Source organism: Thunnus thynnus, chromosome 15 (assembly GCF_963924715.1).
Source record: "Thunnus thynnus chromosome 15, fThuThy2.1, whole genome shotgun sequence".
Classification (NCBI taxonomy): Eukaryota; Metazoa; Chordata; class Actinopteri; order Scombriformes; family Scombridae; genus Thunnus; species Thunnus thynnus.
In genome coordinates this window covers 27,456,213-27,470,451 of record NC_089531.1, presented here as the reverse complement: position 1 = coordinate 27,470,451, position 14,239 = coordinate 27,456,213, and the positions used below count along the sequence as shown (strand labels likewise).

The window sequence follows — 14,239 nt, the reverse complement described above, 5'->3', positions numbered from 1 at the left end:
TAAAATTATGAGATTTTGAGACTGAAATGTTTTATTTATCACAAGCATAATTAGTGCAGTGAAATGTGGAACTTGTGCAGGCAAATGTATTATGAAACGATGCATTAAACAGATCTTAAAATGGTTTAATGTGTAACTGGAGAATGAGCTTGACTAGACTATAATAAATCAGATGGGAGGATGTTTGCAGACTTTATTGTGAATGAAGAGAGCAGCTCTTGTGAACACAGCCCTGTTCTTCACATGTGGATAATCAGGTTATCCAGATTAAAATGTTGTTGATTTGACATGAGTCTTTTTTGGTTCTTCGTTGTCACAGCAACAAGTCCTTTAACCCAAACCTGCTAAAATGCAGTTTATTGACAGTTAGCTGGATCATAACCGTAAACCCAAAACATGAATTCACTTTCAGATACAAATGTCTAGCTTTCTCCTATTTATAATGAAAGACAGTTGATATAATTATGATTGTAGGTATTGTAGGAACATGCAGGTTTTTGACAAATCATATTTTATTTTTTTTGTTATGTTATTACCTATACTCATACATGATAAAATATACAACAAAATAAAAGTTTGTGCAAAAAGTTATAAATTGAAATGTAGTTTGGGATACACTGAGCAGCAAACATGAACTCAACTAAAAGACTCTGACTGTTTAAAGACCAGTGGAGCCAGAAAATATGACATTTGATTTGACATATGCAACAATAAAACCTATTAAGTGATTAGCTGCAGAACTCACTTGCTGAAACATGTATAAGCAGTAATAGCTACTATTTGGGATGTTTTAATAAGGATACATCATCACAACAGACATGTGTTTATCATTATATAGTCACTTGTGTGTTCAATGAGGAGATGAGACTTATGTCTTAAGAATCTATTGCTCCAGATCATTTTAACCTGATAACAGCATGTTAGCCTGAATTAGTCAAGCCACATTTGAAGAACGGGGCCCAGTAGCTGCTAAATGCCTTGCAGCTGGGTTTTTGTTGTGTGTGTGTGTGTATGTGTGTGTGTGTGTGTGTGTGTGTGTGTGGTGGTAATAGTGGGCGGGGTGATATCCCTCTGGGCCCTTGGGTCCAACGCTAATGCTGCATCGCCCAAAGTCCTGATTGGTCAGTTTGTCAATTGTGTTGGCTCCCTATCTTATTGGACATGTGTGATTTATCTGTGATTGGAAATCACGTGGACTTGACCGAAAAGGTGGTGTGTATGTGTGTATGTGTGTGTGTGTGTGTGTGTGTGTGGCTGGGGGGTGGTTAGGGTTACCAGAGGTAGGAGGGTCAGGGGCCTTCTGCATATTGTGCAAGAGGAGAGCAGGAAGAAGGCAGAACACATTCTTTCTCCTGGAGGATTACACACACTGTGCACGGATGTCCAGCATGCAGTTCACTCATTTCATCTGATATATTTCTGGGCCGGAGCTGTTTCTGCAGGAGGCTGCATGTGGAAACCTCCCACCATGGCAGAAGGTATGAGGAGAGCTCCTTTGAAGATGCTCTGAAAGAAGGAAGAGGGGGGTTCGGTGGCCGACAGACAAAAAGGAGGGTTGGCTTTTCTTCCTCTTGTATTGTCTTGTTCTGAATCTTCTTCTTTCCTTCCTGAGGGGCTGGGTGGTTGTCTATTCAGAAAAATCTCTCCAGAAGTGCTGCCATGGCTTGGTGTCTGGGGGAAAGCATGCTTTTGTTGATGTGGAGGTAGAGAATGGGGGTGTAAGAGGGAGCAGGAGGGCAGCACTTTATCTAAAGCTGAGCGTAAGCAGCAGAGAGCGACAGGATGGGCTCTGCTTCCAACCAGAGTTTCACAGGTAGAGCAAAAACCTTTTGTTTATTGATAAATCCAACTTTTAATGGAGTAAGAGATGAAGGATGTTGTTTAGCATCACTTCTATAAAGATCTGGCTGTTTATTGGTTTTAATATTGACAGAGGGAACATACATTGTATTTTGAAGGCTTGTTGGTATGTTTGAACATGTAAATACATTTATTTTTTAAAGAATATATCCTTCTAAATCTATAAATTGATAAAACAGAGCTGAATCATTTTAAGCAAAAAATGGATAATTTGATGTTTTTTAGTTTTTCATGTTAGTAAATTGAATATATTCAAATCATATTTGGACTGTTTTGACAAAACACATTTCAATCTGGGCTCAGGGAAAATGTTCTGACTTTTTATAATCTAAACTGATCAATTAATCTAGAAAATAATCTGCTGATGAATCACCACTGACAATAATTGTTACCTGCAGCACTATCATTATATCATTAGACAAATTATGAATGTATTTTTTTACAGGCTAATATCAGATTTAAAAAAAAAAAAAAATATGAACAGTATTGGATTACAGCCCCTGCTATTGCTTTATGTGTGTACCGTCTGTTGTAAAGGAGGCTGTGTGCAGAGCGAGGAGGAGGGAGCGGCTCTGTCCCGGGGCAGTGGCGTCTGCAAGTGGTTCAACGTGCGGATGGGCTTTGGCTTCCTGTCCATGAGTAGCAGGGACGGAGCACCACTGGAGCAGCCGCTAGATGTGTTCGTCCACCAGGTGAGACTCTGCTGCTGCTCTTCACATCACTTGTAGTGAATTAGTAACATTGTGGTGCAGTCTTTAGGCAAAGTATTTGGATATTTACACAGTTTGTTGTGTTGTTGTAACCCAGCACATAAATCGGATGCAGTTGCTGTCAAACTTTACTTTTTACACCCTGAATGGGTGAACCCTATCAATATCCTCTAATATGTAAAAAAAGACAATTCTTACACTTTAAACCCCCATAAATACCCAAAAAGAAGGTATGTCATTGTCCAAATACTTACACAATTTCTCAAGCATGGGTAATTATTGACATGCCTTGAATGTAAATGATGATGCATTTTTTGGTTATTATGGTGAATTGTTTTAGTTTTAGAGAGTGAACAGTATTGCTCCTTAGTGTGACTTCAAAAATGCACTAAAACACACTCTCCATATCTCACAACGCTTGGACAAACTAGTAAGTAACGAATCTTACATTGCTATCACCTTACAGTCTCATTAGAGGTACAAAAAGAACAAAAAGTACACAGCCTACCAGCAATATGTTCAGGAATTACAAACAAATTTAAAAGCTCTTCAGGTTAACCCACTGTTTTAGCTTAACACACAATCTTGTGTAATCAACTGAATCCTCACAATTCAGTGAATTCTCATTCTTTTTCTTATTCATGGCTGGAAAGCTTGGCTTTTATTTGGATTCCCTGTTAAAGCGACAAAGCAGATATACACAAGAAAAAAAAAAAGGACAACATCTGACTTGTGAATTTTTATTTTACATTTTTGAATGCTGAACATTAACAGTTACATGTTATGTCTGCATGCAATGTAAAACAGTTGTCCAAATTTAGAAAAAAACATCACTGTGACTAGAAAAATCTCATCAAAAGTAAAAATCTGTCACATATTCAACTTGTAAAAAAACCCTGAACTAACATTATTTGAAGAAAGTGAAAGCTGCTCCAGCTTGTCAATGAAAGTCCTGTCGGAATGTAACACACCTGATGGGTTTTTGTGTAAAATTACCTACAGATTAACACATTTTAAAGTCAACCATGCCCGAGCCAGCACCGCCACTCTCCCACTCACTTTACCTCACAGACATATATCTGCTGTGGAACTTATATGGTGTGTGAGGGGGGGGTTTAGGGCTCAAACATTTCTATTTAAAAGGGGTTAGAGGCTAAAACAGAGATAACAAGGCCCATTCCTCTCCCCATCCAGCCCTGCTTCCTGTTATAAAGTCATTAAAGCATCAGGGAGCCCACCCACTCCTGAATTTCAGTCCCACCTCCCATGTGGAGCCTTTTGGCAGGGACCACTTCTCAGGTTACCTGCCCCTGTGTTGCTGTAAATCATCTGATGAAATGAAAGAGAGGGAATGAGGGCTCTTTACATGCTTGTTCTGGGCCTCAGTGAAACATGGGTGTCAATGCGGTATGCAGAGGTGTGATCAAATGGCAGATTGTAGTCTGTTGTTACAATGACCAATCAAATATTGAATGAAATTAATCTGAGAGCCAAAAAAGGGCATCAAACCAATATTCTTTCAGGAGGTGGTTATTAGTCTTAAGTGTTGTCTGTATTTTACATGTACTTAGAATCAGTGATATAGGGACTGTCACACATAGCTGATTTGAAGTGCAGAAGGATTGAAGGTTCTGGTAGCATATAATACTATATGCAGAGACATTGTCTTAGTTTTAAGGTTCACTGATGTTTTTCCTTACTGATTTCCAGCTTCTTACTCTAAAATTAAAAATGTATGATGGCCAAACGACTGTATAACCACTGAAAGTTCATTAGATGGAGGTAATAAAATGCTAATGACATCTATCTACTAGCCATAAGGTTTGTTAGCATCAAGATCATGCAGTTGTTTGACAGTCAATGAAGGGCTTTTGGCAAATATTTATACTGTATTAAGTATGGTTTAATTAGAGCTAAGCCAAAGTAACCATTGAAAAAGAAGGTCTTTAGTTTTGCTCATATAGTAAAAATGCTAATGTTTGACATGATTCCTTAGATGGTACCTAAAATGTCAATAAGTGCATGATGAAAAGCACACAGTTGTGTGTGATAATTAAAACAAAGAGGTGTTGGTTAAGTGGACAGTGGAAATTCACTGTCATCCCAAAACTGCAATGAGAAGATCTAAATGAACGCTGTGTGTCTGTTTGTTAAGTACAGAACAGGAGTCAGGATCTGGTTAGCCTAGCTTAGCATAAAGACTGGAAGCAGAGGGAAACAGCTAGCCTGGCTCTGTACAAAGTTAAAATCCAAAATCATGATGACTTAGAAAGCTCCTTGTTAGTGCTGATGGTCTTGGATTGTATTCTGCAAAGGTATCTGCGGTTATCTTAAAAACCAAATTAATTAAGAACATTATTAGACCTTTCTAAGATCTTTGAACTATGTGGAGTTGAATCTCTGGCCAAATTAAACAGGAAATAGAAACAAAAGAGGATTTAGGAGAGAGGATGTTAGCAGTTAGATAGTATACATATTATCTATAGAGGAAGGAATATAAATGCATTCCTAACAGTAATGTTGTTTGTGACATTACTGCTGGATGAAGTGGGGAGTTTCAGGGGATGACAGGTTGATGAATCTGTTGACAGTGTGAGCAGGAATGCCGAGGTTGTTAGATTGTCAGGAATTGGATTCCTATCCCATAATGATCACCAAGCTGTCTGGGTTCAGCCAGGCGGCATGCACGAGCCACAAGCCAACCAGCGATAAGCCTTCCACAGTCAGCTGTGGCTTCATACGCATTAAAGCCACTGGGCTGGAGGAAATACAGGATATAAGAATGCTTTTGTAATAATAAATTACGTTTTGTTACTCTCAGCTATGGAACACTGTAGTGGCTAAAGCTGTGTTCAGGCCAGGGAAGCTTTTACATTTTCTCCTCTAAAACACCATCTGTGTTTCCTGGAAGAACCCTACAGCATGATGCATTTAATGATTATTGTTAGTTTGGAATAAACAGAAACTTGGATAGTTAGCATGAGCAGGATTTAAAGTGTCACCTACAAAATCTCAAATGTCATTAAAAGACAATCCCTAGATAGAACCACATTTACACCGTGTATTAGTGAAAAAATAGGGTATAAATGATCCATGTGAAAATACACAGCCCTCTCATTTGGCGCAGATGAAGTGTTAATGCAGAGGGCTCCAGCAAAAAAATGCAGGATCATCAAAAAAGTTGGACCAGGCTCAACTTTTGCCACCAATATGACAACATGTATGCAGCATAGATATACTATGCATGCACAGAAACACTGCAGGTAGTATACAATATAACGAAAGTGAATTACGACACAACACAACAGTTTCCATGGGATACTAAAACTATGTATTGTCACATTTGTGAAGATCTTATATGTGTACTGGTGTTTTGGCTATTTGCTTCTGTTTTTTTAGCTGCAGTGCATTGACTTATACTGCCCAGAAACTAGTGATTTCTGTAAATTTCAGTGTAGAAAGACCACAGTTGTTAGCATTACAACACTAAAGATCTCTCAACTAAGAACAAACCATTATCCTCAAAATAGTCTTTGCAGAAATTTTATCTTTGTGTTTTATGTAAAAAGCATATAGCAAGGAAATATGGAGCATATTTATGTGAGCTCAAACATACTGAGCGACATAACAAGAAAGCAGTAGACCATACTGAGACAAAGGACCCGTTGTTTACAATAAAATATACTTTCAGTACATAAATATTATTTACAGTGATTGCTACCTTTGGTTCTGCTTTGTTTGGAAAAATGTTGAAATGAATGTGTTCCTTAGCTGCTTTTTGGTGCATGTTTACCTTGTGGTTCTGTAGTTCATCCTTCTTTTCATTTATCACTACAATTTGAAAGTTAATTAGTGAAAAATCTGTTAATTTTCTTGGTACATTTCTCTTGCCACCTATCCTGGTAGCTATCCCAGGAATGCACTCCTCCCCCTGTGTCATTTCCCAGCATCTTCCAGAGTAGTGGTCATCTTGAGACTTGACCAGATGGACTCATTTTAGAGAGTCTGTGGCTGCATGTTGGTGGTGGTGCTGAGGAAGCAGAGGGGGAGGGGGTTGGGGTTAGGAATGCTTTGGAGGCTTGGTTGGAGACACAAGAGGGGAGGAGGGGTATGCGAAAGCATTGATGTTTCAAAACGGCTGTCAACAGGATTGGAGCTTTATGAGGGAGCTGAGGTTTCCCTGACAGAATGGCTCCATGTTTCTATTAATGCAGTTTGTCTCAAGTGTGCGATCTATTTTCAAGTAAGCTGCACCTTTGTCATGTATCAACCAAAAATAGAATAGGCTGATTTAAATCTTGGACATCTAGCAACTTTTGACCCCAAACTACTGTATTTATCTTGTCAGTAACTACCATAATAACAGACTTAACATGCCAATAAACAATGACAGAGCTAACAAGCAGCAATAAATTCAGCTGTATATTCACGTAAATTACGGGTGAATGTTGGCAGAACATGTGTCCAAGCCTGTGTGTATGCCTTGCAAAGTTCACTTGATCTTTGCTCATGTGATCTGGCAAAGCTCAGTATAGACAACCTCAATTTTATAGGCCGAACAATAGATAATTCATAGTCATGTCTTTCATTCAGACGTCACTGTAAAGGCCTCAGTATGCTTCAAACAAACTTCATCATGGGCTGTTTGTCTGACTGTGTCAAGAGGCAAAAGTGTTTAAGCCCAAATGGCCACACTTGAAGGTATGACCAAAAGCCTGCTGTCACAGAGAGTGACGAGATGAGATGAATTGTACAAACGGGGGTAATAGTGCACACCTTAAAGACATTCATGTTGTTGCACTCGGTTGTACACATGAAAAAAGAGTAATTGTGTGATGAATGACAAAAGAGAGTTTAAGAGAGAGGTTCAAATCCTGCTTACTGTCTCAGTTCCACACACCTGGCCAATAACAGGTGTGAAGTGGGTGTGAAAAGGTATAAAAATTGTCTGTTTTTGTCTGTTTAAGTCTACTGTCATCTCAAAGAGGGACTTCAAACCCTTTTTTCAGTTCTTTATTGCATATGTAAAAAAAGTAGCCTTTTGTGTCTCCAGAGGGAGCTGTGTGAAATCTGATAAATTGCCTCAAGTGATGTCACCTGAGTCAGCATTGGTTGGGGCTCAAGACTATGAGTTTGAAAATGAAAACAATCTTGAGATGTGGAGTTAGAAAGAAGTGAGGTTAGCAGACCTCTGTATCCCACTCCTCATCTCTGCTGGAGGCTAGCAGCTCCAGGTCACATTAGCTACTACTAGCATAACACATGTAAGCACTAGGTTTTGACAAGAAAGACGAATGTATGGAATACAAAAGCTGCATCAATTTTTTCTCTTTTCTTAAAAAAAGTCCATTGTGAGTCAGACAATGTTACAGGAATGTAATGCTAAATTAGTGGAGTACTCTTAACTTGAACGCATGATTTGACACTGGCTGGGCTGTCACTGGTCTTTCATTTTCAGTCTGGAAAAACATGGTGGTTGTTATGGAAAAATTGAGCAATCTCAGTTTTTTTTATGTGATGCATGACGTTTTTAGGGTTTTTGATATAAGCTCCAGGAAACTTGTGTCTACAACAAACCATCCATGAGGAAGCTTTTCACCAGTAAAAGCTATCTCCATGTCTACTGACAACAGCCTTTTAAGGTGCTGATTTGTCAGTTCTTTTTACACAGTTTGTTTATTATACCACTACCCTGGCATTTTGTGGCAGCAGCTTAAACCCCATGACCCTCACTCTTTCTCACTAACAGAGCAAACTGCACATGGAGGGCTTCCGCAGCCTCAGAGAGGGTGAGGACGTTGAGTTCACCTTTAAAAAATCATCTAAAGGACTGGAGTCTGTTCGGGTCACTGGACCTAATGGAGCACCATGTCTGGGCAGCGAAAGAAGACCCAAGGGTGGCCAGAAACGACGCTCCAAGGGGGACAGGTAAGTCTAGTTGGAGGACATCCACATTTTCATCTAATCTAAAGAAATATAATTTTGGGAAACACTCTTATCTTCTTCTTATGTCCTCTGAGTTGGAAAATATAAACTGAGACAAGTAATTAATATTAATCCCCTTTATCATAGCAAAATAATCAAAAACAAAAAATCTGAAAAAATCTTTGTGTGCAAGAACCTTTCAGAAATGAGTGTTTGTATCTTGAAACAAGAACAAATAAGTTGATTGCTACTAGAGTCAGAGAAATCTAACTTGACTTCAGAAAACACTTCATCAGAAACAAGTTCAAATATTTTTGTGCAACGGCTGATTTTTAAAAAAATTTTTTTACTTGTTGACTCAAATCACAGACAAAATGTCTTGGTAGGAGGGAGATGTTTGCAGTGTTCCTACCTGCACTGTATGAACGATGTCTTTTTATCTTCTTGAGGTTGAAAGTTCTGTTTAGAGCTGACTAAATGTGGGCTCTTTGTGGAGCAGCAGGCTGAGCTGGATCAATAGCTTGTTTGATCTCTTCAGGCTTCGCATTTAAAGCTTCACTTCTCCAACCCCCCACACTCTATTTGTCTTCTGTTCTGGCCCCAGTGTAGCTTCACCAAAGTTTATCACTTTATCACAAATCAAAAATCCGAGAGCTATAAATTAACTTGTAAATGAATACTACTGGAGGAATTTATTTGTAATTGCAAATTGTTTGTCCTTGAAACTTGTTTAGCGGATTTTAGGCAATTAAGATCCAGAGAGGCTATTAATGTGATAGCATCTTTTAGATTTGACCATATTAATCATGGCTAACAGTGATAAAATGAACCCCACATCTTCCTCTCTTTAAATACCTGCTAGATTTGATTGCACTCAGATGTTCTTACTTTCTTCATCTTACTGGTTCAACATGAAAGTTGCAAAGAAGTTTAATTTGTAGATTGTTGGTCATTAAAATCGGACAAGGTTATTAATGTGATAGCATCTTATTAAGTTCTACTTCATTAATCATGTCGGGCAATGATAAAAATAATACCACAGCTTCCTGTCCTGAAATACAAGGTTTGATTGCATTCACATGTTCCCCCTTTTCTCTCACTGGCTCCCAAACATAAATGTTGTATTCAGAAGAGGAAAGGATCCTATCCATTTAATTGATAACAGATGTAGGTGCCTGAGAGAGGTCAGAGGTCACCACTGCCATAGCAACAATGGGGTGTGGTGTGCAAATGAGGTGGAGGGGAGGGCGGGAGGAGGGGCGGTGAGCGAGCGGGGGTCAGGGTTCGGAGGTCACTGTAGTATTGAAACAAAGGAGCTCCCTCTCATACCCTCGTGGCCACGCTGATCAATACTGAGCCCTGATGGGGGGCAGGGAGGAAGGAGGGAGAGAGGAAGGAAGTGGTGGTTAGCGGTGAGATGATCCAGGGCTCGATCTGGGTTTCATCACTCTGTATCTCACAGGCGTAATTTTGCTGTTATAATGCATAATACTGGTGATATTTTGTAGTTTTCTTATTGCCAAAAAATCTCATGAAAAGACCAAAACCGATAATTATTTGAGCCTACTCACTTGTCTGATATATCTTATATCTGTGCCATTGTTGTTCAGAAACACAAACACTGTAGTTTATTTTCCTATGCCAGAAATACTCACTAGCGCACCAAATGTGTATTAATCTGATACTAACAATAGTCCTCCAAAATGCACCATTTCCTCCTGTTTGAGTAACATTTGCTAAAAAGATTTTTTATAAAATGAAACTGTATATTTGTGAGCTGTTTTTAAAGATTTACATTTCATTAGAAAGCAATGAGCTTGGGGCTGAGCGACACAGAGAGGACAGGATAGTCGGAAAATATTAACCCTTACATACTGTTCATACTCTGACTTTTCACAGTAAAGTTCTAATAAATTAGTCTTTATACCAAATCTCTGAACCACAAATCTATTTTTTGTTCATAAACACCTCATTAGATTAATCCTTAATGAAACTATATCATGATCCTATGTTACCTAAAACAGGAGAACATAAAATAATTACAATTAATTTTACAGAATATGAAGAATACATTTTTGAATAAATACGGGTTAAATTTAACTCAGAATGCATGTGCAAAGATGCATAACAGTTGAAATATTTCCACTTTTGTTTTCTGGGTCAATTTAGGAAAAGTCGTAAAATTTCAGGTGAAAACAAAGATGTTTTTACTGCTTTGAAATATAAAAATTGACCAAATTTGACTTTAGGGTTAAAAAATGCATGTTTGGTTTTGGTCTGTTCATGGGATTTGTTATCGGCCAGTTATTTTCCTCAACAGTCTGTGAATTCACACCAGTTCTGTTCATGTACAGCTGACCAAAGCTTGCTGTAATGTGTCAGATTAAATGTGCTTTTCCTACCTCGCAGGCAGCCATTAGTTACCATTTATTTATGCAGAGTATTAAAGCAATATGAAGATACATGAATCTTGCTTGAGTTAAGTAATTCATCAGATTATCAGAACTTGACTCAAAATGGATTTTTGAGGGCGACACCCAGATATATATCGGCCGATGTTCATTATTTAGTACCAGGCAGGACGTTTTACAGCTGAAAATGTATTAAGATATGATAAGATAAGACTTTATTGATCCCCTAAGGGAGGAAATTTGTGGCGTCACAGCAGCAAAGATAGACATATTTTTTGTGGACAAACAATGTAACAGCGACACTGTTTTTAAATGACTTCAAACATATCTTTGGCATTTCTGTACTGCAGTTTTGCCAAAAATAAAGTCCCCTTTAATGACTTGATGAGGGGCACAGGTCTTAAACACTGTCACATGTGAGCTCTTACATGAAAAAAAAAAATTTTAAACCATAAACACAAATAATCAAAATTTTGGGTCTTTTCTCAGTCAGCTTTTACAGACTGATACCAGCAAATATGACATTATGGTGTCAGAATGAAGTGGTGTTACTGCTGAATGAAAAATAAGAGCTTGATGTTACTTGTTAGGATTTCAAAGGGTTTTTTAAGATTGAGAGGTGGGAGAATTTTCTTTACCCAGGGATGAACAATGTAATCTTGTGTCGAAACATAATCATAATACTTCAGAGCAAGAAAAAAGTATTTATATGCTTTGACAGGGAGTGTTGACTTTTACTGCTCCTGATACTGTTTATTTACTTGCTCAGCTTCAGGTGGACCGTAAGGGGAAAAGCCAGGGCAGATAGAAAACTAGATTGTCCATATTGTAAAAAAATCAATGTATTTTTTTTCCTTGCCTGTTTAAGTGGCTCGAGCCTCTTTGTGTCACGCTGCAGTGCTTGCCTTGTTTTTCCTGCCCTAATGAATTCACCAACAGAATTTGACTTTGCAACTGATCATTAGCGTTCTCAACATAGATTTATTGACAACAATACCCAGTTTACCTGCAAGATCAACAAACAGTAGCTGGAGTGTGAATGTTTTAACCATAGCAGCTTGAGCAACATCTGTCAGTGTGGAGATTTATACTTAACGCTTTGACCTGGATGATAATTCAAAGTTATCATCTATTGACTTTCAGTGGAATGCTATTGTGACAATATGATCATATTACAAATTTCTGTTGTTGAAATGACCTAAAATTGGCATGCTGAAATCAGAAGCTAATAAAAAGAGAAGATATAGTACATTTTTATTTTACACATTACATGATCACAAGAAAAGCACAAGTGTAATTAATCACATTGATGATGAGAAGCCGTGCCAGTGAGCCAGCATGCACAATACCAGGACGCTGCAACTAGCTCATCTCAAGTAATGCAGCCATTGTTAATGTTATTAATTACACCTGCGCTTTTCCTGCGATGACATGTCAAAATGTCTGCTGAGAAAAAGGTCTATATGTAACAAAGTTCATTTAATTTACCCTCAGTTTTTTTTAGAAAACTGCTTTTAATGTGTGATTAATGTTTTTTTAGTTACCTAGGGTCTTCTCAACTTATTGTGTAGATTTGAATATCTTGAGGAGCGCTCCATAAATAACATTTATTATAATTGTTGTCATCAATTTGGAAATTTTATGTTTGATTTTGCATACATTTTTCATACTGTGTTATCAATCATTTAGGACAAATATTTTAATTAATTATTACCTAGCTGCAAGTAAAATACAATACCAAATGAGTTCACATTTTTCATTGGAAGAAAGTGAAAGTTCCTACTCAAGTTCTTCATCATAAACCAGTGCATCTGACATGAAAGATCAAAGAATTAATAGTAGGAAGGCACATGCAAAAACCGATTGTGTCTGAATGAGTGATGCAGAGTAAATCTGTTATATGTAGCCCATATACTAACACTCTTTGTAACAAGACCAAAATGCACCTTTTTAGCTTGACTGGCAGGACAACAAAGCATGTCTTAAGAAGGTGGTCGTCAGAGTTTCCCTTATACAACATCCCTTGAGAGACAGAGATCCATTTGATCAATCCCCTCACAGCTGCCCACCACTGGGACTGCAGTTAATGTAGACACATGCTGACAGATATGTTAACAAGGGACTAAGGACTCCGAAACCAAATCTGGGAGTGTGTCGCCCTCTAGTGGTAGAATTCAACCACATCACTTCAGATGCACTGCAGTTGGGTTATGCATAGATTTGTAAAGTGTGTGTTTTCCTTCTTCTTTTACCTAAAACTATCAAATCCAATTTTGTTCAATACCACTACACCACTGAAGTCATTTCCTCTCCTGTCATGATTTTAGATGCTACAACTGCGGAGGACCCGGCCATCATGCTAAAGAATGCCAGTTGCCCCCTCAGCCCAAAAAGTGCCATTTTTGCCAGAGCGTGTCCCACATGGTGGCCAACTGTCCGGTCAAAGCACAGCAGCAGCAGCAGCAGCAGCTTACGTCTCCTGGCTCTCAGGGAACAGCAACCTCACCAAGGCATGAGGAGGAGGAGCAAAGCCATGCAACCCTTTCTGAAAACTTAGAGTGAACAATTCAGGGAAACTGTGAGGTTTTTCACTGGAACACTGCTTATAGACAGAGCGACCTCAGATTTTATTTATTGAGCGGCGAAAAGAATCATCACTGTGATATTTATGTGATGTGTTGTTCAATAGCACGCTGACAGACATATCCACTTTGAATAATTTTTTCTTTGTGTGTTGTTTTTCTGCCTTAGATAAGTGTCTTATCTTTGGAATGAAACAATCAGAGACATATAGAACATTCCCCTGACTTAAATTCAGCCGTGTAGTAGCCACAGATATCAAGTCCAATGTGTGCCTATGTTAGCTGAGCCTCTCTACAAAATGCAATAAGTATAGCTGGTTTACTCTCGAAAACATTGTACACATACAGGGTGTGTGAAAACTTCTGGCCTAAAGCATCAGGGCAGGTTTGACTGATAGATGGGTTTGCAGATATTGGACTGTAGTATAAAAAACAATGTAAGCTAGTCACTGTTGTCTATGAAGCCTGCATGATGGGTGCAGTATAGGGTTTAGTCACACCCATGGATGAATCTGGTTCTCCAACTGGTTCTTCCAGTAATTATATTCAATTGCACAACAGATACAACTGACAACAGGAAACTGACAGCAAATATAATGAGTGAATGACAAAAATAACCCATTGGATAACCCTAGCTAGCTAGGCTTCAGGGTTATTTGATTTTTCAGACATATAATTATATTTGACTAAAATTAATTCCTTACAATATAAGTAACACACAAAGAATATTTCTTCTAAAGCCTACAGATGG

At 38.3% G+C, this 14,239-nt stretch overlaps 1 protein-coding gene across 1 annotated transcript; it reads left to right on the top strand.

The window, feature by feature from the left end:
* Positions 1-1,782: 1,782 nt before the first annotated feature.
* LOC137198380 (protein lin-28 homolog A-like) lies at positions 1,783-13,849 on the top strand. Its single transcript, XM_067612171.1, has 4 exons — positions 1,783-1,813; positions 2,398-2,552; positions 8,320-8,498; positions 13,234-13,849. Exons 1-4 carry the CDS (start codon positions 1,783-1,785, stop codon positions 13,466-13,468), a joined length of 600 nt encoding a protein of 199 aa, XP_067468272.1. The 3' UTR covers positions 13,469-13,849.
* The last annotated feature ends 390 nt before the right edge of the window (positions 13,850-14,239 follow it).